The sequence below is a fragment of the Arthroderma uncinatum genome (genome assembly GCF_011692745.1).
Source record: "Arthroderma uncinatum strain CBS 119779 chromosome Unknown scaffold1, whole genome shotgun sequence".
NCBI classification, from domain to species: domain Eukaryota; kingdom Fungi; phylum Ascomycota; class Eurotiomycetes; order Onygenales; family Arthrodermataceae; genus Arthroderma; species Arthroderma uncinatum.
This window is the reverse complement of record NW_022983863.1, coordinates 3,616,760-3,644,123: the sequence shown is the minus strand read 5'-3', so window position 1 is coordinate 3,644,123 and position 27,364 is coordinate 3,616,760. Positions and strand designations below refer to the sequence as shown.

Sequence of the window (27,364 nt, the reverse complement as noted above, 5' to 3'; positions counted from 1 at the left end):
AGAACTAATGATAAATTCAGGACACAAGGACAGATTTCGATATGTGGCTATAATCGGATATGGTTCCTAGAGGCACTTGACTTGGAACTTGGAAGGGTGTGGTGATCTATACTGATAGGTCCCCACTCTCAACCTGTACTATATTTTCGAATGGGGCCTTACTAGTAAAGCTTGAGGATGTGATGAGCTGTCATGGTAATGAGGGAACACGCTGAAAGGCTAGAAGGGGAACGAGGCAGTAGGATTCCATTATGCCCTAAGCCTACCCGGTCGTTTTCGGCATGGCCTATTTGGGCAAATACCGTGAACCTCAGGATCGGGTAGCATTATAATATAGATCCTGCAACTGCGCCGCATCGCGGTATACGGGCCGCTCAATACTACCCCAAGGAGTTGTCGATATGTTTGTAGGTGTGGTGTCTGATTGGCTGCCTCGTGTGATCTCTTCAGCATATACTCAGCCTCACATATTCACTAGGTGTACTGGTAGCATAGCAAATCACCTTCCGAGAATGTCAAGATGTATAATTTAGGTACTTGTCGTCCAGCTGATGCTACAGTCGCATATATTCGACCATATCGGTCATTTTACTTGATGCTTCGTTTACGAGTCTACACAAGAAGCCTAATAGAGATCTAGAACAGCGTCTAGTCAATGCCTCCTCCTATAAAGTAGGATGCAGCCAACAGCAGGTCATTCTTTTGCGAGTACACCAAACTATATAGCATCACAGGTGATGAGAAATAAGACAAAACGAAGCAAATGAGTGATGCGTCTTTTTAAGCCTAAGCTATGTGTAACTACGTAAAGAAAGCGAATGGATCAAGGCGGCCTTTGATCTCGTATTGCCTTGGACTAAGTATACAAGACATACCACCTCAAGCTGATCGACACGTGTACGGCGTAGGGCATCTGAATTTCTACACGAGCTGGGAGCCTTAGCTGAGCAAGTCCAGTAGCGAGCCGACTTTGAGCGAGGTTACTAGATCATAGTAAACGGGCGAAGGCCAAGAAAAGAATATAGAAATGACGTAAAGAATGTTTGGTGACGATTGTAATATCGTACGTATGGTCACTAAAGAGAGTCAGCCTGTGATTCAAGGATTATCGGTAGCAGTTCAGGATGTAAGGAAAAGGTAGAATCCCATACATTTAGAAGAATTTAAACGAGTGTCCGTCACGACGGTGTCAAGGACCAAGTCTGTATCAACAGGTCGCTGGAGGGAGCCGGGGCCTGCTTAGCTTGGAAGCGTATATATTTTGTTCATGAGTTTCCCTTTATAGAGTTATCCGCGTCAGTTCTCAACTTGTTCGTCGTCGAGTGGAAGATCGATATCAACCACAATCGGCGCGTTAAATTTCCTCCCTCCCTCGTGAGGATAGTGTGTTGCTAGAATGCAGGCATTGATGAAGCAGGTCTCGTCCCTTGCTGCATCCATCGGGCCTTCATTTGCAAGCCTCGGGTATGTTCTGCCAGTCAAATCGACGCGGGATTGCTTTTTGCTTTCTCGTGGAGGCAATTTTCCAGGGGTCGAACTGATTTCGCCAAAAGTCCCGCCTTCATCAAGCTCCATTTCGTTGGTATCCCACTTGACTCTCTCGTAGCCACGGCCTTCATGAACATGGCCACAGATGGATAACCTAGGCCGAATCTTCCACAACGCCTGGCGGAGATACTCACACCCAATATTGCCGTGACGAGCTGTCAGGTCAAGATGATTTTTAGCAGGGGTATGCGTAATAACCACATCTGCGTCAGATGGAATTTGACTCCACCATTGACGTGCTTCATCAGGCGAGTCTGCCGAATATCCAAACGGTGCATTCCAACTAAGGATTCGCTTCGTGCTAGTTGGATGTCGCGCTGAGCCGAACACCTTGAACATAGTTTTTGGCCCCTTGGGGTCCTTTAGACGGATTTCTTGAGATGTGTGGTCCAGGTACGTTATCCCCTCGCCGGTGATGAGTTCAAGGCATTTTTGGGGTGATTCAATGTTCGGTCCGTGGAAGAATTCCGTATTTTTGGAGTAGTATTCTCTGTCTAGCGGAGCATCATGGTTGCCTTGGTCATGTCATTAGTTCATGTCATCTGTGTATATGGACATGAAAATATAACATGAAAAAATAACATTAAATTGACGGTTCCAGCCCAGGATGTAGAGAAGACCGGATGAGAAGTGCGAGACCATAAGTGTCAAGATATAAATTCACAAACCTGCAACGACAATCTTGACTTCAAAGTCTGCTTCCTGGATCCACTGAGCTGACCTGCGAAACTCCTCTACCGTTCCTCTGTTGGTGATGTCTCCTGCGTGGATAAGGACGTCTCCCTTTGGCAGTCGGAATGCTGCCTCGCGTGTCCCGTACCCGTGGGTGTCGGATACGCAGACGAATCTTGTTTTGACCATTGTGGTTGATTATATATTCGCCATCAGCAATTCGTATATAATATTGATAGTTGAATAGTTGGATAAGAAATGAACAGTCCAGCAGTCCTGGGTTAATTATATTTATACGTCCTGGATAGAGCGTACTATGAGTCATCTCGGACTTGGATGCAGCCTGGGTGACTCAGGTTGCCATCACGGAGAAAGAGAAAGAGAAAGAGAAAAGCGAGAAAGTGCATCGAGTATAGACACTGCGTATCATGGCAGTGGCATACTAGTCGCTGGCATGGACTTCCATATGTGTTCGGGTTAGTTGGCCAGGAGTCTAGAGTAGACAGTAGACGTAGTAGACATAACCAGCAGCAGACAGCAGACAGCAGACGGTAGACAAGTAGACAGGACCAATTGAACGAGTGATTCCATCTCTCTCTCTCTTCTATTACTCCGTATATCTCTTCTATCCTTACATCCTTTCTTTATATCTATATATCGAGGTCTTCTCTGTGGTGGTGGTGTCGTATCACGTGCCTACGCCTATTGGGCAACTTAGGGCTGGGACCCTCCGACTCCGCCCACAAAGGTCTTCGCTTAGCATCACGGACGAAGACTTTGGTGGTTTTGAGTGATCACAACGACATCAAATTCGACAACCTCCAACACAAGGTGTATCCTAGAGCAGAGCTCCTCCTCTCCCTGGATATTAGCCTCGTGAACCGGTGACAGATCAGGATGTCCACCTTCGAGCCAGTGGTGCGTGTTTTTTTCCTGGTCGGCGCTGTGCCAGACGCTTTTCAACCCTGCATTCGCCGGTCGCGATTCACTGACTTCTTCTGCTGCCGATTATAGGTCGTCATTGACGGCAAGGGACATCTCCTTGGTCGCCTCGCCAGTACCGTGGCCAAGCAGCTTCTCAACGGACAGAAGATCGTCGTTGTCCGATGTGAAGCCCTTAACATCTCCGGCGAATTCTTCCGTGCCAAACGTACGCATCTACCGATCCTTTGATAGCGAGAAAGGGGAAAGAAAGAGGGAGAGAGAGACCGGACATGAGAATGGAGGGCTAATTCGACTCGTCTTATAGTGAAGTACCACGCCTACCTCAGGAAGATTACTCGTTTCAACCCAACCCGAGGAGGTAAGATTGAGCGCACACTGCTGGTGGAATGAAGGGAGGGCAGCTGGCTAAAGCATTGGCATCACAGGTCCATTCCATTTCCGTGCTCCTTCGCGCATCTTCTACAAGACCGTCCGAGGCATGATTCCACACAAGACCGCCCGAGGTGCCGCCGCCATGGAGAGACTCAAGGTCTTCGAGGGTATCCCAGAGCCATATGACAAGAAGAAGCGTGTCGTCGTTCCCCAAGCTCTCCGCATTCTCCGCCTCAAGCCCGGCCGCAAATACTGCACAGTCGGCCGATTAAGCCACGAGGTTGGCTGGAAATACCAGGACGTTGTCGCCAGGTTCGTATTCCTTTTGCCTCTCATATCCACAGCCATCATTATTTCGAATTATATATCTCTAACTTATGTCTACAGATTGGAAGAGAGGAGGAAGGTCAAGGGCAATGCATACTTCGAGCGCAAGAAGGCTGCCAGGAGACAACTTCTCCAGGCTCAGAGAACCGCGAATGTGGACAAAAAGACCAAGGAACAGTTGGCACAATACGGTTATTAGATACCTTGTTGGGGTTGATGTGGATGGGTCAAATCCAGGATGCATTGTGGGCAATGACGAGCAAAATGTTGTACACGGCAAGCCAATCGATTTGTACATTTCCCGTTCACACAATACACCCCTTTTATGACTTCAGGGATAATTTGTGACGGAAGTGAAGACCTAAAAGATTTCTTAATTTGTACACTGGGGCGTCGTTTTGGGATGAAGAGGCTATTAACTAGCTCCTGTTTTCTTTTATTACTGCATCGCTCCAAGCCCCTATGATAGCCCAGAAAAAACGCCTTCAGACACACAACATCTCAAAAATCTAACCTCCTTTCCCAACGTTTTACGTGCTTCCTCCGTCCCGTGAGTGTTTTCCAGGCGTGTTCTATACGTCTCGCCTCTGGCTCTGATTCGACGTCGGTTCAATAGAAAGAAAGATGTGGGCGTCTGCTCGGCACATGGAGTTAGCTCGGCCATGGCCCGGCCGACTATATTTCTTGGGCCATGGGATGCTCGAGTGTAGAGAGATAAGACCGGCCCCCTACCCCTCGGCCCAGCGTACACATATAAAAAGGACCATGGCTGCCGTGTCAGGGCCGACTCTTCCATTCTCCTCTGGCACGGCGCTGCACTGATCTGCCCTGAAATCCTCCGAAGAACATGTCTGGCGCAAAGTCCCGGCTGCAGAGCATCTCTGCGCAATTGTTCCCCCAGGGGGACGCAGCTTCGCAGGCTCGCAATACCAATACCAACCGACACACCCTGTCACCAACATTCTTCCTGCCTCGCGCGGCCGCTATCGAGCCAGATGTTTGTACAATTCCATCTCACTAACCCTCCCCTTTGCCCTTTGCCCTGTTCTGGCTAGCTCGGACGGAAACTAATAGTCTATTTTCTTCTATCGATAGGCCGAAGCCATCTACCACCTTGCTACGAATAACAAGATCGTGAGGAAGACGTACCAGGAGTTCGCAGACCGGGCAAGGGGGCTGGCATACTATGTCAAGAAATATGGCCTTAAACGGGTGGGAATACTGAGTCCTAACACGCCTGCGTTCCTGGAGTCGATATTCGGAATCGCTGCCGCCAGCTCAGTCAATGTTGGTATGGGCCTCCCTTGCCGAATACGCGGCTGATCTTACAACTATATAATGCACGTCACTAAACCTTGGTGTCTCACTTTCTCTAGCCGTCAACTATCGTCTGAAACCCGAAGATATTGCATACATCTTCACCCATGCCGAGGCTGATTCGATCATCGTCGACAAAGAGTTTGTACCCTTGCTGGACGAGTACCGGAAGCTCAATCCACACGTCCCGCTGATTGTCGACACCGACACCGACGCAGACGATGGAGACTTTGACGCTGCTGTGCTTGAAGGCCTGAAATATGATGAGGAACAGGGGAACACGGGGTGGGAGGGTCTGGAGGCCCAAGCTGCGGACGAGGAATCCCTAATGGCGCTTGCGTATACGAGTGGCACGACTGCCAGGCCGAAGGGTGTCGAGTATATTCACCGGGGTTGCTATCTCGCTGCTTTGGCGAATATCATCGAGTCGGGATTGAACTTTCAGCAGGGCCGATGTGGCTATCTATGGATTCTCCCGATGTTTCATGCAATGGGTATGCACCACTAAAATTTTCAATTCCCAGGACTATACTGATTGATAGAATAGGATGGACGTTCCCATGGTCTGTTACTGCAGTTCGAGGCACCCACTACTGTCTACGGAAGATCGACTACCCTGAAATTTGGCGCATGTTGAAGCAGGAGAACATTACTCATTTCAACGCCGCACCTACCGTAAACACCCTTCTCTGCGCCGCAAAGGAGGCCGAGAGACTTCCGGCACCTGTCAGAGTCACGGTTGCCGCCAGTCCGCCTACGGCGCATCTCTTTGAGCAGATGACCAGCGTCAACCTGCACCCGGTCCATGTATACGGGCTCACGGAAACATATGGCCCAATTACAAAGGGATACTATATGCCTGCATGGGATACGATACCCGTCAAGGAGAAGTACCAAAAGATGGCTAGACAGGGCCACGGGTTTTTGACAAGTTTGCCTGCCCGTGTAATCAAGACGGACATCCCCGAAAGCACCATCGTTGAAGTCAGCAGAGACGGCAAGGAGATTGGTGAGATCGTGTTTACCGGCAATATCTGTGCTCGAGGCTACTACAAGGACCCAGAAGCTACGGACAAGCTCTTTGCTGGCGGCGTCTTGCACTCGGGGGACCTGGCTGTATGGCACCCAGACGGCGCAGTCCAAATCCTAGACCGTGCCAAGGACATTATTATCAGCGGTAAGTTGGTGACTATTGGTGGTAGAATGATGAAGAAGCCCTTGGCAATGCTAACCTGCGTCCCAATAGGAGGAGAGAATATATCGTCGGTCGCCCTCGAAGCTATGTTGGCCACTCACCCAGATATCCTCGAAGCCGGCGTCGTTGCCGTTCCTGACTCGCACTGGGGCGAACGACCAAAGGCATATGTTACGATCCAAGCTGGGAAGCAAGTGACCGGCCCAGAGATCATATCATGGGCCAAACATTCCAGCGGAATCAGTCGATTCATGGTCCCGAGAGAGGTCGAGGTGGTCTCGGAGCTCCCCAAAACCAGCACAGGGAAGATAAAGAAGAATGTGCTGCGAGAATGGGCAAAGGGAGGTGATCGCTCACAGTAAAAGGCTTTCATCTTATCATTGTTCTTGTCGTTTGTTTCTAGATGTCGATATCTAGAGTAGAGCGATATCTAGAGTAGAGCTTGGTTAGCGCCTCAGTAGAACCACCCGTACATTAGAATATATTCCACATTTCGGCCATTCATCCAGGTCATTCAAGTGAATAAACAGCACAAGTCAGCCGGCCTGATCTCTTCTTGTCTGCACAGCTGGTCGCTCTCTGTAAACGCGTGACATCGCATCGACAAGCCGCCAAAAAAACAGCCCCATTTAGGTTGTTCCATCTTCAACCTCCGACACTACAACAAACTCGCCCTCTGGACCACAACAACATCTCGTCTCGCAGCAGGGAGACCGCCGTCGTCCTCGGATTCACTGGATACAGACCTGCCAGCTCTCGCTCTCTGTCGTCACTGTCTGCCTGCGATCCTCAGCTGTGCCCCTCTATCCTCTCTATAACTTTCGCTTGGCCTCTATGCGCCGTTGGAAACGAAGCTAATGAAATCAATCCGGATGAAATGATAACTATTTAAACGCCTCTCCACGAAGACGACGAGCTCGATCGCTTTGGCTCGTTGAATCTTGCCTTCCTCGTGCCATAAAGCAGTTACCTTTCAGACCGCTGATACCTTACGCCGTTCACCTCGCTGCCAGCCGCACCTATCGCTTGACGCTCTAAACGCTGCCCCGGCGCCAACTTCCTCATGACCACGATCCTATGAATACTGCCTTTTTTTTTCTTAAATAATAATCTGAGCTCTGTTAATGCACAACGACGACGATAGAACCTCACTTTGAAACGGAATACCGCCTCAGTTTATTCACTACATCGCGGAGATCCCCCACCCTCATCCTACAACCCGAGAACTAGAGCTCGCCTCACAACCTCGCGTCCTTGAGCTCTTACCGCGGGCAGGACGAAGACACTACGACTGTCTGCCTGAGAACAATACTATCATCCTCGAACCGGACGCTTTACCGACTTCCTCTCTACTACGATGGCCAGCCGCTCGCGTGCGCTGCCCCGGGACCCTGGAGGCGAATCTTCATCTTCCACTTCACCAGAACGAGCGATCGATGAAGATAACGACTTCTTTATGCTCGAGGCGAACGACTCGCAGTCGTCGATAGGTGTTGGCAATTTCCGAGACCTCCGCGTGAACTCTAGACATGAACGAGACCGAGATACTCCACTTCCACCGATATACAAACTACCTCCCGAGATCCTCATCGCTATATTCTCAAGGCTTTCGTCTCCGGTTGATATGCTAAACTGCATGAAAGTCTCGTCAAATTGGGCAGTGAATTGCGTGGGTATACTATGGCACCGACCACTATGCAATACATGGGACAACCTACTCAAAATAGCACACTCAATATCGGATGAAGACAGCTATTTCCCATACTACGACCTCGTAAAACGCCTAAACCTCACTACCCTCAAGTCGAAAGTCAACGATGGAACCGTATTTTCGTTCGTCAAGTGCAAACGGATCGAAAGGTTGACTCTTACCGGCTGCGTGAACTTGACGGACAAGGGCATCTCCGATCTAGTAGAAGGGAACCGACAACTTCAGGCACTGGATGTCTCTGATCTTGATGCCCTGACTGATCATTCTTTGAACCTTGTTGCTGGAAACTGCTCCAGGTTGCAGGGCTTAAATATTACCGGATGCGTTAACATCACTGACGACTCTCTGGTAACTCTCGCGCAGAGTTGCCGCCAGCTTAAGCGGGTATGGGCCCTTGCTAGGTATATTATGTTATGTTATTATTTTGCTGACAATTCTGGTTTAGCTTAAATTCAACGGTGTCGTCCAAATCACAGACCGATCTATCCAGGCATTCGCTAAGAACTGCCCTTCAATGCTTGAGATTGACCTTCATGGTTGCCGAAATATCACCAACGTCTCAGTCACCGCCCTCCTCGGTACACTCCGAAATCTACGAGAACTACGGCTGGCCCATTGTGTTCAAATAACCGATGAAGCCTTCCTTAAGCTTCCTGATAATCTAATATTCGATACCCTCCGAATACTAGACCTCACAGCTTGTGAGAGAGTCAAAGACGATGCCGTAGAAAAAATTATTGACTCGGCACCCAGGCTAAGGAACCTCGTGCTCGGCAAGTGCAAGTTCATCACAGATCGCTCCGTCAATGCTATCTGTAAATTAGGAAAGAATATTCACTATATTCATCTCGGCCATTGCTCTAATATCACAGACGCAGCAGTCATACAAATGGTGAAGTCGTGCAACCGCATTCGCTACATTGACTTGGCCTGCTGCAACCGCTTGACCGATAAAAGTGTTGAGCAACTGGCAACATTACCAAAGCTACGAAGGATAGGCCTAGTCAAGTGCCAGGCTATCACTGATCGAAGTATACTAGCACTGGCAAAGCCTAGAATTCCGCAACATCCGTTAGTCAGTGGCCTCGAGCGGGTACATCTGAGCTACTGTGTCAACCTAACCTTAGAGGTATTTACTCCACCTAGTATTTAAACAGGAACTATATGCTAACCACTCCTCGTCACCAGGGAATACACTCCCTTCTAAACTACTGTCCACGACTCACCCACCTGAGTTTAACTGGTGTCCACGCATTTTTGAGGGAAGATTTAACTGTATTTTGTCGGGATGCCCCGCCAGATTTTACTCAACTTCAACGAGACGTCTTCTGTGTTTTTAGTGGTGATGGCGTCGGACGTCTACGTGACTTCCTTAACCACTCTGCACTCCGAGAACGAGTTGCAGGGGTAGTGACAATGTACGATGATGCCGAATCGCCTGATGAGGTCGATAGCCAGCCCTCGGTAACTGGGCTCCTGAACGCTACAGCTATCAATGAGGGAGATGATCACCCGGCAACGGGGCCACATCACTAACTCAATACACCAAATACTACATGATGTGAATGTATTCTGCTACGATTCAGCAATTACGGCCGATGCTTTCGATACCCACGCTATATGCCAAGTATGACATATTTAACCTACCTGACGTGGAAACTACATCCATCAACTACAATAACGACTTTCGGCATGGCATGGGTTTTGGGCGAACCAGGCGTACTCAACGGAATGGAAAGGGAGGATATGATTTTGGTTTGGGGAGTTTATACCATTCACCCTAGCAGGTTAAACCGGCCTGGAGAGGATTTCTTTCTACTTTTACCCCTATTACCCCTTCGTTCAAGAATTTTCCTTTTATCACCCCAGTCTTTCTCTCCCCTTTTCCTTACATCTTGTTTCATTAGCTTTCCCCCTCATTCTACCTGGTTTCGCCCCTGAGGTATGAGACTGGTGCTTATTACCCGCAGGCATAGAGTTACGACAGCATAGCGAGGCGCGGCGGACAGTGCTAGGAACTGCCCCCGAGAATGAGGTTACGAGGGTCTTTGCTTTTCTTTTCATTTGGTAGAAAACGCTGTGGATGGATAATATCTTTACCCCATCCTCCTACAAGTATAGAATGCAACAATATTATTAACAGTTTCATACTAGTAAAGCGGTGGTATAATAGATATGCAACGAGTTCGGAGGTCCTACCATAAGCCAACTTATGGCAGAGCTCTATGTATGAACATTCAAAAATAGACTTAGCCTGGGACTGGGAACAATCAGATATAATGCCGAAATATTGCGCCTAAGAACGTGGAAAAAAGATTGCTAAAACTGTTGTGAATTGCATAAAAAAGACAAGGCGTACTCCACAGGAATTACCAAACCACAGGTTCCATGAAGCTTTGCACTACTATAGCTTGAATGAATGGCTACCTTCAACGAGGCCATCTCGGAGCTTGGTAATTGTAGCCCAAGCCGGAGCAAAATTGCGAATTTCATCCAACGCTGGAATAACCCTGAGATCGTTGTCATCGCTCCAAATACACATCACCTTTCCTTGGCGATTGTCGCTCTTCTTAGCCCACTCGACATCGACTGTCCATGTATTTTCCCAGTTTCGGCTCCAGAGCCGAATTTCAGAAACACCCTTAGGCCCAGTGTGGGGGATACGTTTGTCAACGACCGATCCGAGGACATTGAAGTCAGCAACGGGGCTGTCGAATAGTAGCCGACATGATCTGGTGTTTTTCCCGGATATCTCAAAACGAGCATGTTTGCTATCCAGTGGTTGGGAGATGTTGTATGAAATCCAATCCTTGTATTTGGCATCGGCCACTTTAGGTTTCAACCCGTCCCAGGAGCATTTAGTCCTTCCCCCGTAACCTTTCGAGGTGCACGAAATGTCTTTTCCGGCGGTGCTAGGGATTGCGTGAACAATGTCGTGGATATAGGGTTCAACTCCAACAAGAGATGCTTGGGTGTTCCCGGTGTCCAGGTCCATCTCTTGTAGGAATGCAACTTTCAGGCGGTTGCTATGAGAAAATGGGAATGCTACTAAGTTGTAGACAAGAGTGCCTATGAGGACAAAGAGCAGGAATGTTGGAATATGATATGTTAGTCGGTGGATGAAGGGGAAGAGTGGTAAGAGTATCAGGACTGATAGGACGGCAAGACCAATGTATATAACGAGCTGTGAGCCTCCGTCCGCGCCAATTTGATAGGTTGCCGACGTGAGGAAGAGGCCGAGTTGGCCTAGGAGAATGATAACGATGGGTGCGACGAGAAGGAATTGCAATACCCAAGCCGACGACCTTAAGTCGATACTCCACCGTTGCTCTAGTCGATGATCTCCAAGGTGTGACGAACCAATACCATGGTTGGCAATGTTACTTTCGACACTGCCTCTGGCACTTGCATAATTCGCAAAGGTAGTTCTCTGTTGCCCGCGAAGAAGAGACGTGGATTCTGTAGGCTCCTCATCTTCAATATCTTCGGGGTTAAAATCATGCCCAGCGGCGCCGCTGTTGGATGGAAGCTCATCTGCGGAGGGTGCGAGTAGCTGACCATCAGAGGTACTGGGTGCTCGGTCCACAACATGGCTCTGTTGGCGAGCATATTCTTGGGTAGTTGGTAGTCCAAAGAGCTCCAAGTACGAGATCCATGTCGCAATAGATACCCCGGCAAAGTAAAATACGATAAAATAGCTACTCGCTATACCATGCTGTTTCTGGTAAACGGTAGATATCACAAGGAGAACCCACATGATGTCGAAAATCCACGAGAAGGCGTATGCCCTGTGCAACGCGGATGGTCGAGCAAAGTCTGCAACACAGGAGATAAACCATGCGAAAAACACACAGGTGGCCAACATCATACTCCAAACGGCATATGGGCTGCTATAGATAATGAAGGGATTGACCTTCATTAACAAAAACGCCAGACCAACGGTTAAAGCAGTGGGAATGCCGAAGACCAGGGGGAAGCGGAACAATCCACGCAGGCCATACAGCGATACTTGTCCACCTGTTTCCGAGGAATATGCATACATAGTGAACACGTACATCTTGTCTACGGTGTAGAGAGCAACACACGTAATAATAAGAAGTAGCGGAGCGACGACTAATAGCGCCACGGAGTGTCCAAAAAGAGTGTTGAGTTGGAAGACTGCCAGGGAAGAGCCGAAGAAATCAAACCAGACTCCCAAGGTGCCAGCACCATTATTCATCTTTCCATCCCTTCCGTTATCTCCATCGAATTCGTCCCCGGTGTAACTGACTAGACCTTCGGTCGTTGTGATGGCTGCTGAAAGCATGTGCCATACAGAGTCAACGCTCGTGTGCCTCACATCATCCTGATCAGTGTGGTACCGGCTCCTGGGCTCCATGAAAGCAACATCGAGTCCACGCATGCCAAAGACAGTGTCAAAGACAGAATAATCGGTCTCGCTGCGGATAAATCTCAACTTAAACGCATCTCTGGCAAGAACCGTACCAAAGGGGTGAGCTGACTTTGCGTAGAACCTGGTGACCTCGGTGTCAGTACTGCGAAACAGAACGGCACGGCTTCCTGCACCAGCACCTTCAAGGTTTAAAAAGGTATGAGTGAACTTCGACATTGGATGTTGGCTGAATGCGTACGCGCCGTTGAGGAAGTCTTCCTCTCCATTGTTGAATAAAAGCACCAGTCCCTTTCGAGGATAGTGTCCGGGAGTGGTGAAGTACTTGAGAAGCTGTAGAGTCGTAATCACGCCCACTCCATTGTCCGTTGCTCCATAGCCAGTAGAGACACTGTCATAGTGTGCGTTAACGAGCACTCCTCCCTTTCCTGACGGTTCACCGTCCGGAGAAGTCCACCATTCCTCCTGGCTGTCTTCCGTGCCTCGGATATAAACAATGATATTTGTGCCCTCAAAATACACTCCGGTAATAGCTGTTGCAGCAACCCCAGTGCTGGAGAACGTCAGATTTGTCTGTCTGTCATCGAAAACAAAGACTTCAGGGCCGGTTTTGGAGCTTGAACGGGCCGAAGATGCGGAGATCGCGTGGATGCGCTCGAGGAGCCATTGGTGAACTTCGTCATTCGCGCGGCTGTTGTAAGGATGGTACTGCTGAGTCAAGTGCTGTAGATCGTGCCAGGCCTCATCTAGGTCCACGCCCTCTGGGTTTGACTTGGGCGCGGAGGGAACGACGTGGTGGACGACTATCAGTGGGATGAGAAGGGCGAGATACACCAGCGAGGTTATGATGGTTACTGGCCAAGGGGTAAAGGCTAACGGGTTGCAGCCTCGTCTTGTGGGAGACATCTCGGTAGGCTATGTATCGGTATTCGCATGAACAGAGGTTAGGACCCAATGACCATGGCAAAACACCGTCCCTCCGTCCATTTCCTAGCTATCCAGGAGTCGATGTCTCAAGTTGTAGATACGTGCAAATACGAGGTGGGGATACTGCTTAGTCATCACATAGCTCCAGGGTAGCTTCTGTAGATGAACGGGCTATTATGTTAATAGATACTATGAAGGGAGGCATATTGAGAGTATGATATGTGTAAAAGCGTGCTTTAGTCTATATACAACTTTAATCCTGCTTATCCAATGCTATCTATCGTTAATCGTAATTCATGTAAGCCAGAGACCAGCCTCGCTTGACGTGATAATGTACATATATACAGCTTCCCTCATGTATTCCCCCGAGTCAGGCAGCGTTTATCGTGACAGGTACCGACAGGTATTATTGTCTTGAATAAACGTTTGAATACTCCGTGCTGTGCGTATGGGTAGCTTCCTCAGCCACACGCATCAGTCAAGCTCCTTCTCCTTGCTTGAGCTGATATACCCACACATCCTATAAAAGCTAAGTTGCTTTTCCTTCCTGCCGCGTGATAAGCCGGGTCCGGGGTTTCAGAATCCTTTGGGTGTTATATCACCAGGCTGGGCAGAAGGAAAGATGGTGCGTGTCGTGGTTGCAACGGCCAGAATATCTTCCTTGCTAACTCGGCCATGCGGGAAGGATCTTGGGTGACATAATCTGGGAGGGTATGGCATGTGTAACGTCGACTGGCACTGGCATTGGAATACCGTTGGGGGTGGATGGAGCGAGCTGCGTTGTAGCCAAACTGCCACTGCTTGAAGGCGCCACGTCTTCTTTCCTGCCCAATTGCGGATCCGACATAATTGGCAACGCGTCAGGGAACGACCACGGCGGGTTTGGAGGACTGTTGATGCACTTGGGGGGTCGAGTGATATCTGAAGTTATTTGAGTCGGATCCACGAAGTCGGGGTAGCCGTTTGCTCCGCTAAAGAATTCTGGGTTCCAGGAATGTATGTTGACCAGATGGACAAGTTTCCCCAAAACAGCGAATTCAAGCTTCAACTTGACGCTGTATATCATGGCTTTGATGGTCGTTTCAATGACATATAGATTGGCGTAGGCTGTGCTTAATAGCGCGAGATCCATGACGATGAATATCAGGTTGATACCGAGCAGCTGATACATTATTTTTCGGCTCCCGTGCTTAGGTGCTATCCGCAGCATCTTGGTTGTTTCCCGTATATAGAGGGTGGAAAGGATGACCTCTTGAATGAAAAAACCAGTCATCTGTATCTTCTCCATAATCTTGTACGCCGGAACAAATCTGAGCTGATGACTCGAGTTCGAACCAAACGTGAGAATAGTCGTTGGAAGGTGGAGGATAAAGATGTTGCAGATTATCATCCATAGCACACGGCGTAGGATCTTCTGGTCTCGGATAACAAGATGGAGTCGGGAGTATAGGACGAAGGACTGGCCGGTGACCATGGTCCACCAGCCGATCGTAAGAAATACAAGCGACAGCCAGACCGTGTCCATCAAGTGGAAGAGCTTGAGTAAAAATCCAAGCGCATAGGGTATGACGCCAACGGTAGCTGATATCAACAAACTCCAAAAGTAAAGTCCTCGATAATGGCTGAAGGTCACAAAAACCAGGACGCACAATTCCAACGCATTGTACCAGGATATCCCGATGAACGTCGCGATTATGATCTTGATGGCGAAATGGTCCCCCCTATAAGCACCCGTCACCCCATCGTCAGACATGACGGCAGCGCTTTTCTAGAGGGATAAGTCATGAATAACAGTAGGGAGGCTGCATCAGGCGCATCATCGATATCAACAAAGGTATCAGCACTTCCATACCAGAGGGTATGAGGTTCGGGTCAGCGATGGGGCTTCCCAGGAGCATTTTAAAGCGATTGAACCGCAAGGTGGAAAGTCGACTGGCATAATGTGGGGCGATGGTGAGCCACAATTATTTCCGTGTTATCCAAGCCTGAGCAATTATTATGGGGTTGTACCGTACGACAACAGCGAGGGTGAATTCACATATGATCTAGAGTGTTGGCAAGCCTTCCCTCGGCGAGATGACACCCTCTGCCAGGATGCCCTTGTCCATTGTTCGTACGAAACTCAGCCTTGCTCCTTTCAGCCCGGAGATGGCATGGAAATCTGGCTGAGATGCATGACTGAAGATCGACATAAGACGCTTAGGTTCTTATAACTTCCGAAAGCGTATAGTATCACTAACGTAATATTATAGAGTAGTCGGTCGTGGTCCTGTTACACTTCATCAGCTCGGCACATGATAGTTGGCGCCGCGAAAGGCTACTGGTTCATGGCCATTAAGGAGGGCGAAGTGCTTTTTGCTTTTGCTTCTTTGCATGTTTTGCTCTCTCGATGGGCGTTGGCTATTGGTCCATCCAGCTCTCGGATGATCAGAATATGTAGTTCTCTCCACACCGCGGTGCGCCCACGACTCGGGTTCTGCGTCAGCCAGATCCGTTGTGCAATAGTATTGTGGCGCTCGGTAACGGGCATTTCACGTTAACCCTATTTTTGGAAGTTGGTAACCGCCTGACTTTTAAAGGGGCGTCGTTGAGTTGTATATATACATCGACAAACTTGTGTGTGAGCCTCGGGCTTGGGGATCGGGAAGTCTACCCCCGATATATGCTGCTTCATGATGGCCAAGTCTGCTATGTGAAGGAAGAAATCGTATAAGAATTATTCATCAGTCCTGATCGAAATTATTTGACACCTGCTACTAGATAGCAGAGAGCACTCCATACTCCATATATAAACCGTTGTACTCCCGTATCCCCGACTGGTTAAAGCGCCGATCCTGGAAGAAAATAAGGTAATGGAGGCATTGATCATAAATTTTGGGCATCGCCGCCAGTTGCTTTCACGACTTTCACGACTTCCTTCTTGCATTCGGGCATCGCGCTAGCCATCTCTCGCGCGAGTGTGTCCCTAAAGGAAGAGAAGGCTTCTGCTTTCCCTTTCAAATCCTGGTTGCCCTTTTGTACTAGCTCGACGAACTCTCGCGTGTAGATGTCCGGGTTACGCGCTGCGTCTACATAGTCAACGATCTCAGGAGGAAGTTGGATAGTGTGTAAGGGAGGGTCCGCCTGTGATAGAGCTGAGTTTACGTTGGTTTGTGTCGATGCGGCGTCTGTAAGGGAAGGGTCAAGTGTAGTATGCTCAGAAAGGGTTTTGAGAGATATTGTGAGAGATTTCCTAGTACGTCAATATGTTCACCGGTTAGCTCACAGTGACAGATAAGACGGTGCCCTCTATAAAAGCTCATAGAGTATGGATTGAAGGGAGGACTGACAGCTTCCTGACTAGTTCTTGTTGTGTTTCTGGCCCGAGGTATCCATGCACCGCCGATTGGATCTCGAAGAAGTTTTGAATTACCTCTTTCAGGTCACCTAGAGAAAAGGTTAGCTTGTAAGTCCGGCTTCGCAGCTTAGGATCCTAGGCTGAACACATACTATCAATGACACTGAGGGTGACTTCGCCGGACATGATTACGGCCCTGCCCAGCAGCAGACGTGCGGAGTATCAAGATCCAACTCCAACCCTCCGCGCGCTTTCCACGGTTGATGTCCAATCGCGAAGCTTACTAAGATGGATGACAAATTATACACGTGATCATTATTAGGTAATATACACCCGACCAATGAAAGCAAGCCTTTGGATACCTAGGTAGGAAGTGCTCCAAGATCTAGATTTGGTATCTTATCGTCATTTTTATAAAGTAGACGCCATTAAATAAAGTTATTGATAAAATTAAATAATTCCATACCCCTCAATAAACACGAGAAGGCTGAAATAAAACATTGTATCATGAAAGCGCATAACAACCTGCATTCGGATCACATCTAAGAACATACTCCCACAAGCGGCATCCGCACTCCGCTAATAATAGCCTCCGTACATTAAGCATTCCCTTTGTAGTGTCAGGATTCCACTACTGCGGAATGGAATGGACGTCGGCCATTCTCCCACTCTCTTTGTCCAGCCAAATTCGTTCCATATACGGGAAAACCAGCTTTCGACGAGCCCCTTGTCATAGGCCCCCACGCTCCTCCCTTCGCCTCACGTTTGCATCCCCATTATGTCGTAAAAAAGAAAAAGAAAAGGCGTTCGGGTAAGAAATAGAAAGGTCATGAAACCATTATTGGCTAGGTGGATAGCCGGGAGGGGTCTGGTTGCCATCATTTCTTTTGCCTATTATCTTCCGTTCGCTTCTTGAATCCATCCATAGAGAGCAGCATTGATAAGAGTGGCGAGTGACCAAGTGGCCCCCCATCCCAAGGCACCCTTAGGCTCTACCCCATTGATTGTGCCCCCAAGCTGCACGAAGGTGTTGGCTAGGGTCATAAGTGCCAAAACTGCTGATCGCGATATAAGAACCCTGAGGTTAGGAGACAATCCAAGCCAGGCTTTCTTATAAAGCGAGGCGATGCAGGAATCTTCTTGCAGGTCTTCCTCAACCTGTGAGTCTGCTGACCGAAGGCGTCGACGTGTCGTTTTCTTCTCAATTTTCTTTTCTTGGGGCTGGCTGGCTGATGTGACGAACAAAAGGTCTCTCGTTCCATATCCTGCGGGTAGAAGGCTAAGGAAAAGGGATAGGAATCCCTTCGCGCCGGCATGCGCTGCACTAATATCAGGGAGCCCGGTGAAGTAAGTGACAAGATGGACCGGGAGCCATGTCGCAAAGCTGAGATACAAGACTAGGGTGTACACAAGGGTCGAAGCTACCGTGGTGTAGATGGTAGTCAGGCGGTCCGAGAGAATCGCCCGATTAGCAGTTGTGACACCGCCACTGTGAGCTGCACTTAGTGGGCGGAAGTAGGAGAACGGAATTGTACACGATAGAGTGGTGATAGCCGCAACAGTAAGTATCGTCGTGGGCCGAATGTTATAGAAATTTAGTAAGAGCGAATATGTTGGGAGGTGAATAAGGCCAATAAAACACGAAACATCCCACGCTGATGAAGAGAAAGATTAGCACTAAATCGAGACTTTAGGAATAAAACGATAGGGTATTCGAACCATCATATCCTGAAAACCACGGAATCCCTAGCTCAAGGACGCGCCATGATAGCAAAGCCACGACATCCTTCCAGGTATCCAGGCGTTTACTCGTCCATGCCAAATCTCCCTTCGTAATTGGGATGCTGAGAGAGAAAAGCGCGCTGCTGAGAAGTAGGCTGCTAGCAGTAAGCAGCGTAAACTTCAACGCGCTATCAAAACACGATGTCTCAGCAACCGCGATATCCTTGGATTTTGGGACTGCTACTGTCTTCGTGCTCGTAGTGGTGGTCTCCTTGCTAGTCGGTCGCCCTCTCCGCCTAGGGGATGTGGTGGAGGCTGATTTCGGGCCCATTGGAGGTGTAATGACTGGATCCTGAAAATTGTAAAGGTATACAACCAGAAGTCTTGCTGTTCAATTGAAGGAGGTTATGTCCTGGCGCACGAGCGGTGAGTTGGTTCTAGCTGTAGCTTTGGGCTTGTTTTGATCGCAACCTTGCTAGGTAGGGAAAGCGATGGATGATGTCATGGTATATCACGTGATGTATCTGTAAGGGTAGTTGCTATAGAGTAAACAAACGCCATGATAACTGCCTGATATATATTAAAACGCTCCATAGTGCTGCTGAAGTATTCTTTGCTGAAGTGTCCAGTATTGCATTAACTAGCTAAAATAGGTTGTTTATCAAGAAATTAAGTCAAAAAGAAAGTCTACCACCCTATGTCCATCAAGAAAGGAAAATAATATATTATACAAAATGAAAATTTCTAGTCGTCGTCTTCTTCCTTCTCGGGTGGAACCACGCCAATCTCAAGAGTACCGGTTTCGCGTCCCTTCGTATCGCGCATGGTTGCTTTGAATTTACCCTGGTTCCAGAAGTCCTTGACGGTAAGCTCACGGGTCCTGCCCAAGCTCTCGATAGCTGAAATTCTATCCAAAGTATCCTCGAGATACTGGTCAAAACCTGGTTCGGCGCATATCTCGCGGAAGGCGTTTTGCATAGGGACGGAATCAGCGCGAACCCTAGCCTTGGAGTCGATGGTGAAGATGTTGTCATGGTCATAGGACTGAATGAAGTCTGCTCGTGTCATAATTTGGCGTGCTTTGTGGAGAGGTAACTCTGGTAGGATATGCCCTGAGTCGTCATCATATGTTTTCTCCATTTCTTTCTCCTTCTCTACCAGAGCCCTTGCTAGCACCATTGCTGCAGACTAGATTCAGCCGTTAGAGAAGTTCAACATTAGGTGAACGCAGGTTAAGGTGGAGTCCATACAGAATACTTTTGTTCATCCATGACATCGTCGTCCATTTCCTCACCTAGGATCCAGCATTTGTTCAAAAACCAAGTTTTCTCGGCTTCGCAGATCTCATCGCAAGTTGCCAGCATATCTTCAGATTTGGCAACACGGTTTAGGAACGTTAATCTTCCGCCAACCTTGTTGTATACTTCTTCAAGTATCGCCTGTGGTGGGTCCTCTTTGAAGTATCTTGATCGATACCGGCGTAGAGCTCCTAGCGCTTTACTCTTTGGAAGGTCAGGAACTGGAATGACCTCCATCCGAGATGCGTAGCGCTTTAGACGTTCATAAATCCAGTAATCATCACTGTTGAACACTATAATACGGAGGTTAGCCTAGAATGTTAATGCTATGAAGAGTTGAACGGTGGACTAACCCATGGTCACTAAACCGCTGGCCGCCCACTGCTCTGCACGTTGTTGAAGCATTTCAAGGAGGTCTCTGCCGTCATCATCATCTCTCACTAGATGTAGAGAGTTTATGATCAAAATCAATGGATTTTGTCCAACATCCCGTCGCTTGATGGCAACTTTCTCTAGTTTGTTTAGAGCACGCTCAATGTCCAGCAAGGCAGTGGTATCACGAGGTCCCCTGATACTGAAGAGACTCCCTATATAGCTGCAGGGTTTTAAGTATACCACATTAGTACATCGAATGTTGCGGGCTGAGTGCAGGGTACACCGTGGACATACTCTTCATGAAACTCGTAGTCCAACGACTTTCCTAATCTAATCCGGAAAATTTCAAGGTTTGCGTGCGCCTCGAACATGGCGACACGCGACCCGTCAACCTTCTTCATAGCATTCAGGATCATAGAGGTCTTTCCCGTTCCCTTTTCACCAATGAGAAGATAATAGTGGCCTATGGCACCGTTTATGATCTCGTCGATTTTACCCTGCTCGTCACGTTCAAGCCAGTGTTCAGGGTCTCTTTCCATATCCTTGCTCCCTTTAGGGTCTTGTTTAGGATCTTTAACTCCGGCAAGCTCTAGCATTGGATCACCAGGCTCAAAGGCGTTATCCATTTTTTGCAGCACTAGGTACTTATAATACTTGTGATAAGAAAAACCAGCAGCACTTTATCAAAGAGATATATGTATACAATCCAAAGTTAGAAATCAATTCAGAAATAGAATACCTGATCCGCTATAGTACAGTAAACCAAACACCAGGGATGACATACCCAAGGACAGCTATGGAAGCGAACGTTGTTGCCGACGACTCAAACATCCGCATAAACGTCGCTTTCAGAGAAGGTTCCTCCTTGTCCGACGACTTATCTCGAGACGACTCATCTGGATCCGGGCCCTCCTTGCCCGGCTGTGGTGGGCCTCCAGGCGCAACGTCTTGAGATCCATAGTGTCGACGAAGCTGCGGGAGTCTCGCATGACGTGGCCTTATCAAACTTCCCCCAAAACCAAACGTGGTTTTTGCATTGCGTATCTGGTTGAAGCGCATCACAGACGATTCCGCATTGACTGCGTAGAACTCTGGTCAAGCCCGAAATATCTCACGGCTGTCCGACAGCTTGTGTTTATTTTCAGGGGCAGACTCGAAATTTCCTAATCGGGAACAACCAGCGGGGGGGTTCAGTGCTACCCAACTGAACGTCAAAGGTGAAATTTTTCCTAGGGATTGAAAAACGGGTAAAGGTGAGTTAGGCGGCGCTCACGATTTCACTAATGCCATCGGTAACATCGCCTGCGATCTGATTTTTTTTTCTTTCTCGAACGTTTCTTTTTTGCGACACGCCCAGCATGCATCCCGTCCCCTTCGCCATATCGGGATATCACGTGACACTGAAAAGTCTTCGATGTTTGGCGTCTAGCTACCTAGGTATTCTCGACGGACTTTCTAGATGGCATTAATGCAGCCGCCAGAGGGTCCTGTACGACGGTGGTGGCTCGACGAGCACTCTATAGGCCGAGTGACGATATATCGAGCTGCAGAGGACACATATCCCGCTTCTGATGCCCCGGCAAGATGGTCATAATATACGGTGAATATGGCTATGGAAGAGCTACTTCGTTAGTGCCGGCTCATGGGCTGCGAGCGCCTACCACCGGCCAGAAGCAGCGAATAACGTTGAACAGACATGCTGTGGGTGAGTTTCGTCCTGGATAATCAGGGTATTTTTATGGGGTAGTGCATGGGAGGGCATTGTGATAGGCATAGGATTTGCATTTCGTATATATAGGCTTCTGCCCTTGCTGCAGAACCGCTTGCGGGGATCAGCTATGGTGAACACCAGTTTGACTTGCCGGTTGGGCAAAGCTGGGGAAAAGGACAGATAGGTCTTTCTAGTTCGGCATCATCAGACAGGCGACTCACGCATTGCCGAGACGTATATAACAGGGCGACGTATGCTCCGTAACGGGCACCCTCAATCCCATATACTCTATTCGTGTATATATCTTAGCTGTCTACCGTATGAATATATATATGGTCTTGTGATCGGCCTGCCCTCCGGCCCCACGAAGTTACTGGGCGTCGAAACAGATTAAGCTTCACCGAGATAATCCCGTTTCCTTCCGAGAGAAAATCCGACTCCGTGAAATTTCCTCCACAAGAACTTCTTTTGGTGCTGAAGCTTGAGAAATTGCACAGACAAGAAATACCGATTTCACGCTCTTCTTGGAATTCTCTTTCTTTTCGTTGCGCTGTATATTGTATAATTATACCCCTCCCTTCTCTCTTCGAGTCGCTCATTCAAGGCAAAGGCCGGTTCTTTGGCTACCTTCTTAAGCTCGAACTGTGTACATTTTGAAACTGTAGCTTGGCTCATCATTCTAAATGGACCAGCAAAATAAAGGCCCGGAACACTCGAAAGGTATGGCTTATGAGTTGATAATTGACATTGACCCCGTTTCTCGTCCGGGAGGCGGTGATATTCTGTGGCGTTGTGCAATTGGGCTAATATTTATATCGTTGCTCTAGAAGTGCCGGAGGATACCAAGCCTGAGAATACCGGCAAGGAAATTGTGAATGGAAATAATGTAGAGGGGGAACAGGGTGAAAATAACAATGCTGGAGGTAGGACTGGCTTTTGCTAAAAAAAAAAGGATTGGTCTTTGGAAGAGGGCTTTTTATTCATGCTCGTGTCCGTATAGGTCTTTTCCAGATCAGCGTAAAGCTCCCTCATGAGCCATACAATATCCAGGTTATGGTAAGTTGAACCGTCTTACTACGCATTGATTACCCTGGCTGACAGTTAATTGTCTAGGTCTCGAGCCAAGAACAAGTTCAAGATGTCCGTCAATCAATCGTTGAACTTCCCGGGACTTTCCAGTACACCTGCTTCCATTTGGAAAATGATGGAAACAGAATCAATGATTACGTGGAGCTATCGGAGGTCAAGGACCTGAAGGCCGACTCTGAAGTGACCCTGATCGAAGACCCGTACACCGAGAAGGAAGCGAGGATGCACGTTGTCAGGATTAGAGAACTGATCGGTGCTGCCGGAAACCGTGTCGATACTTTGCATGGAATCTCCGCAGGCTTGTCCTTGCACGACTCTGTTGCTGCCGGTGAGGGCCTGTCTGAGGAGGCCAAGAAGAGTCACGCATTGGACGGCTACGATGTCACCGCCCCATTGAACCTTTCGACTATCCTGCCCAAGGACCAGTCTGCGGTGCCCAAGACCGTTAGATCTGTTTCCCTTTCGCCGTGGAACCCTCCACCATACCATCTCCGCCAGAAGGGACACCTACTGTACCTCTTGGTGACCACTAATGAAGGTGAACAGCACCAGATCACATCTCACGTATCTGGATTCTACGTGAATAAATGCTCCAACTCCAAGTTCGACCCCTTCCCACGACCCGCTCCTAAGAACTACAGCGCTCACTCCTTATTAACCTTGATATCTCTCGTTTCCCCGTCATTTAACGAGTCATTCAAGGCTCTTCAGGAATTCAACAACCAAAAGGATCTCCTGACCACATTCCCCTTCCAAAACTCGATACCTAACAACCCATGGCTCGTACCAGCATCTCAGAGCCACGCTTCCGCTCATTTATCAGACGCTACACGATCGCAGGAAAATTATTTGATTGCGGGTGTGGACAACTCTGAAACCTTGAGAGACTGGAATGAGGAGTTCCAGACCACCCGAGAGCTGCCCCGGGACAATGTCCAGGAGAAAGTGTTCAGAGAAAGATTAACATCAAAGCTCTTTGCAGACTATAATGATGCTGCCGTTCGTGGCGCTATCTTGGTTGCCAGGGGTGAAGTTGCATCCTTGAACCCAATGGAGGCTAGAGATGCTCAAATTTTCGTTTATAACAACATCTTCTTCTCCTTCGGTGCAGATGGTGTGGGCACTTTCGCTGCCGAGGGCGGCGATGAAGCTGCTCGTATTGCCGTTGGAAAGGACGTAATGGGTGTCAAGGCTGTTAACCAGCTCGACATCCCAGGACTCTTCACCCCAGGAACCGTCGTGGTTGACTATCTCGGCAAACGTCTTGTGGGTCAAAGCATTGTTCCCGGTATTTTCAAGCACCGCGAGCCTGGCGAGCATCAGATTGACTATGGTGGTGTCGAGGGCAAGGACGTTGTCGCAAAGAACGAGGCATTCACTCCGGTCTTTGAGAAGCTTTCCAAGGCCCTCCGTGTTAAGAAGCACGCTGTCTGGGACAAGGATAACGTTAGACACGAGTTGGAGGGAAGTGTTGAGACCAAGGGTCTCCTGGGTACTGATGGTCGTAAATACGTCCTCGATCTTTACCGTATCACCCCGCTTGATATCTCATGGACTGAAGATGCCGAAGGCCATGATAAGTACCCCCACAGAATGCCAGTTCTCCGACAGGAACTAGTGGAATCGTACTGGAGATACAAAATGGGACAATATGTCAAGGAGGAAGTTGAAAAGCGCAGAAGCGCAGCCAAGGAAAACAAGGAAACCAAGGAAATCGAAAACGGCGAAGGCACTGACACCGAGAAGAAGGACAACACTGACCAGGAGAGAGTTGATATTTCCAATTTCCACCTGGCATTGAACCCCGATGTGTTTAGCGGTCAAGTTCCACAGACTGAGGAAGAAAAGGAGGAATGGGCACGCGATGAGAAGGAAGTTCGTGACGCCTGCGATCACTTGAGGTCAAAGGTTCTGCCAGAGCTTATCAAGGATCTCTATAATGGTGAGGTTGGCTTCCCTATGGATGGCCAATCTCTTGGACAGCTCCTCCACAAGCGTGGTATCAACGTTAGATACCTTGGAAAGGTCGCAGAACTTGCTAAAGAAAAGGGCTCCCGACTTGACTCTCTTGTTGCTCTTGTGGTCCAGGATATGGTAGCTCGCTCATTCAAGCATACTGCTAACCGTTACCTCCGAAACCTCCCTCCTCCATTTGCTACCGTCTGCATAGCCCACCTGCTCAACTGCTTGCTCGGTACAGACGTCAACCCCAAGCCTCGTGCTGAGGTTGACGAATCCCTCAGGGCGATTTACCCTGAAGGCGACTTCTCCTTCGAGGACGTTACTCCTGCAACTCTGGCTGCCGATATCGAGAAGCAGATTAGATCACGTTACAGATACACCCTCGACGACAGCTGGACTGAAAGCCTGAAGCACTTCCAGGTTCTGAGGGATATCTCCCTCAAGCTTGGTCTACAACTCGCAGCGAGAGAGTTTGCGTTCAAGAAATCCCAAGCTCAGGGTAAGGAGCACTCGCCTTCCGGAAACGGGGCCCATAGTGACTCCCAAGACGAAAAGAAAAAGAAGAAGAAGAAGGGATCGGCTGCACCAGCTGCGCCTGCTGCTCCTGCACCCACTCTCACTTTCGTTCCCGACGACATTGTGAACGTTGTCCCCATTGTTAAGGATGCAGCTCCACGCAGTGCTCTTGCTGAGGAGGCCTTCGAAGCCGGCCGCATCTCACTGATGCAGAACCAGAAGGAACTTGGTCAAGAGCTCATCTTGGAATCTCTTTCTCTACACGAGCAAATTTACGGCATTCTTCACCCTGAGGTGGCTAAGCTGTACCACCAGCTCTCGATGGTATACTACCAAACCGACGAAAAGGAGGCCGCCGTGGAGTTGGCACGCAAGGCTGTTATTGTCACCGAACGAACAGTAGGTGTTGATTCTGCTGATGCCATCCTTAGCTACCTCAACCTGTCTTTGTTCGAGCATGCCACCGGGAACACCCAAACGGCCCTGATCTATATCAGACATGCTTTGGAACTGTGGAAGATCGTTTATGGCCCAAGCCACCCCGACTCTATCACCACCATGAACAACGCAGCTGTTATGCTCCAACACTTGAAGAAATACCCAGACTCTCGCAAATGGTTCGAGTCTTCGCTTGCTGTATGCGACGAGCTATTCGGAAGACAGTCCGTCAACACAGCCACTTTGTTGTTCCAGCTTGCACAAGCTCTTGCACTCGACCAGGACTCTAAGACTGCGGTCAACCGCATGCGTGAAGCCTACAACATCTTCCTTAACGAGCTGGGACCTGAGGATCGCAACACCAAGGAGGCAGAGAGCTGGCTTGAACAACTCACCCAGAATGCCGTCTCTATCGCTAAGCGTGCCAAGGATATCCAAGCTCGCAGACGACGATTGGTTTCGATGCCTGGCCGTGCCTCTCTCGGCACCCAGCCTCAGCCCCAGGTTGGGCAGACCACGTCGGAGATGGTCGCCGGTGTCGACGGACATGCCAACCCAAGCTTGGACTCCAGGAGCATTGATGAACTTCTAAAGTTTATTGAGGGAGGCGATACGACCCGCTCGAAGCCAAAGAAGAGAACTACTCGCAACCCTAAACTTCGTGGCTCAAAACAGACCTCCGTCAACTCCTCATAGAGCAAATGACATCTGACGAGGCAACACCTACGGAATTACATACATGTTGATCTTTGCGTTTTCTATATATCATTGCATCTTTCTGCCTATTTATAATTATTCTGGCCTTCAAAGCGTGAAGTTTGCGATACAAGATGCAATGGTTGGGATGTCTTGTTGGTGCTGATGAGCAATGCTATTCTCGTGTAAAAATCCTGGACGATTTATGCGCCGGGGGAGCTTCATTTTTTGTTGGATTGTATATATCTATCTCTACTCTACTTTCAAACTCTTTTTTCCCTTCCGCCTTTTGGTTCGTTTCGACATATATCAAGCTGCGCTGTCATTTACGTGTTGCTTTACTTTCCTTGTTTGTTTATGAGACTGACCCTCCAGGATTCTCTCTAACTTTTGGATGCATTATGACGAATTGGAATTATTATCTTGTTCCTTGTATTCTTGGTATTATTCTTGTTGTGTTAATCCAGCCTGCCTCAGGTGTTTGCCCAGGTGATCCACGGATCTTATCAGGAACGATAAGATAAGATAACAACACGTGACTAGGCTTGGCGTAAACATCCTTTTGTTTACCTCTGGAGCTACAGCTTCAAGCGCCGTCGAAGAGGCTATAACCCAGCATCTCCAGCATGCCATATATCTTATAACACAGCTGGAATTATGTCGGTTTCTTGTATAACTTATTATCTCCCTTGCACTCGAACCTTCCGAATATAATACCCGAATAAACCATAGCGTCAACCGGTCCTTATAGCTAATCAGCTTACGATCCCACGACTTTATGGATATCATTGCAGTGGTATCTTTTGGGCATTGGAT

General features: G+C 48.6%; 10 protein-coding genes across 10 annotated transcripts; 4 read left to right on the top strand and 6 right to left on the bottom strand.

Annotated features, from left to right (window-relative positions):
• Positions 1-1,296: 1,296 nt before the first annotated feature.
• GIQ15_01112 (metallophosphoesterase domain-containing protein 1) lies at positions 1,297-2,409 on the bottom strand (the record flags this gene model as incomplete). The annotated part of the gene is made up of 2 exons (XM_033548529.1): positions 1,297-2,063; positions 2,217-2,409. 2 exons carry the CDS (start codon positions 2,407-2,409, stop codon positions 1,297-1,299), a joined length of 960 nt encoding a protein of 319 aa, XP_033409480.1.
• A 708-nt stretch (positions 2,410-3,117) lies between these two features.
• On the top strand, positions 3,118-4,063 carry GIQ15_01111 (60S ribosomal protein L16; the record flags this gene model as incomplete). Its single annotated transcript, XM_033548528.1, has 5 exons — positions 3,118-3,138; positions 3,235-3,370; positions 3,470-3,523; positions 3,591-3,849; positions 3,925-4,063. 5 exons carry the CDS (start codon positions 3,118-3,120, stop codon positions 4,061-4,063), a joined length of 609 nt encoding a protein of 202 aa, XP_033409479.1.
• Positions 4,064-4,711: 648 nt separating this feature from the next.
• Positions 4,712-6,738, top strand: GIQ15_01110 (luciferin 4-monooxygenase; the record flags this gene model as incomplete). Its single annotated transcript, XM_033548527.1, has 5 exons — positions 4,712-4,861; positions 4,960-5,155; positions 5,241-5,675; positions 5,729-6,358; positions 6,428-6,738. The coding sequence occupies 5 exons, from the start codon at positions 4,712-4,714 to the stop codon at positions 6,736-6,738; spliced, it is 1,722 nt and encodes a 573-aa protein (XP_033409478.1).
• Positions 6,739-7,733: 995 nt separating this feature from the next.
• GIQ15_01109 (SCF E3 ubiquitin ligase complex F-box protein grrA) lies at positions 7,734-9,623 on the top strand (the record flags this gene model as incomplete). The annotated part of the gene is made up of 5 exons (XM_033548526.1): positions 7,734-8,049; positions 8,104-8,471; positions 8,533-8,902; positions 8,960-9,216; positions 9,276-9,623. The coding sequence occupies 5 exons, from the start codon at positions 7,734-7,736 to the stop codon at positions 9,621-9,623; spliced, it is 1,659 nt and encodes a 552-aa protein (XP_033409477.1).
• Positions 9,624-10,491: 868 nt separating this feature from the next.
• On the bottom strand, positions 10,492-13,383 carry GIQ15_01108 (uncharacterized protein; the record flags this gene model as incomplete). Its single annotated transcript, XM_033548525.1, has 1 exon — positions 10,492-13,383. The coding sequence occupies one exon, from the start codon at positions 13,381-13,383 to the stop codon at positions 10,492-10,494; it is 2,892 nt and encodes a 963-aa protein (XP_033409476.1).
• A 685-nt stretch (positions 13,384-14,068) lies between these two features.
• On the bottom strand, positions 14,069-15,157 carry GIQ15_01107 (uncharacterized protein; the record flags this gene model as incomplete). Its single annotated transcript, XM_033548524.1, has 1 exon — positions 14,069-15,157. The coding sequence occupies one exon, from the start codon at positions 15,155-15,157 to the stop codon at positions 14,069-14,071; it is 1,089 nt and encodes a 362-aa protein (XP_033409475.1).
• Positions 15,158-16,269: 1,112 nt separating this feature from the next.
• Positions 16,270-16,927, bottom strand: GIQ15_01106 (uncharacterized protein; the record flags this gene model as incomplete). Its single annotated transcript, XM_033548523.1, has 3 exons — positions 16,270-16,636; positions 16,734-16,830; positions 16,894-16,927. The coding sequence occupies 3 exons, from the start codon at positions 16,925-16,927 to the stop codon at positions 16,270-16,272; spliced, it is 498 nt and encodes a 165-aa protein (XP_033409474.1).
• Positions 16,928-17,635: 708 nt separating this feature from the next.
• On the bottom strand, positions 17,636-18,794 carry GIQ15_01105 (uncharacterized protein; the record flags this gene model as incomplete). Its single annotated transcript, XM_033548522.1, has 2 exons — positions 17,636-18,396; positions 18,461-18,794. 2 exons carry the CDS (start codon positions 18,792-18,794, stop codon positions 17,636-17,638), a joined length of 1,095 nt encoding a protein of 364 aa, XP_033409473.1.
• Positions 18,795-19,207: 413 nt separating this feature from the next.
• GIQ15_01104 (uncharacterized protein) lies at positions 19,208-20,762 on the bottom strand (the record flags this gene model as incomplete). The annotated part of the gene is made up of 4 exons (XM_033548521.1): positions 19,208-19,651; positions 19,714-20,054; positions 20,115-20,356; positions 20,431-20,762. The coding sequence occupies 4 exons, from the start codon at positions 20,760-20,762 to the stop codon at positions 19,208-19,210; spliced, it is 1,359 nt and encodes a 452-aa protein (XP_033409472.1).
• Positions 20,763-22,530: 1,768 nt separating this feature from the next.
• Positions 22,531-26,548, top strand: GIQ15_01103 (uncharacterized protein; the record flags this gene model as incomplete). The annotated part of the gene is made up of 4 exons (XM_033548520.1): positions 22,531-22,621; positions 22,675-22,770; positions 22,848-22,903; positions 22,961-26,548. 4 exons carry the CDS (start codon positions 22,531-22,533, stop codon positions 26,546-26,548), a joined length of 3,831 nt encoding a protein of 1,276 aa, XP_033409471.1.
• Between the last annotated feature and the right edge of the window lie 816 nt (positions 26,549-27,364).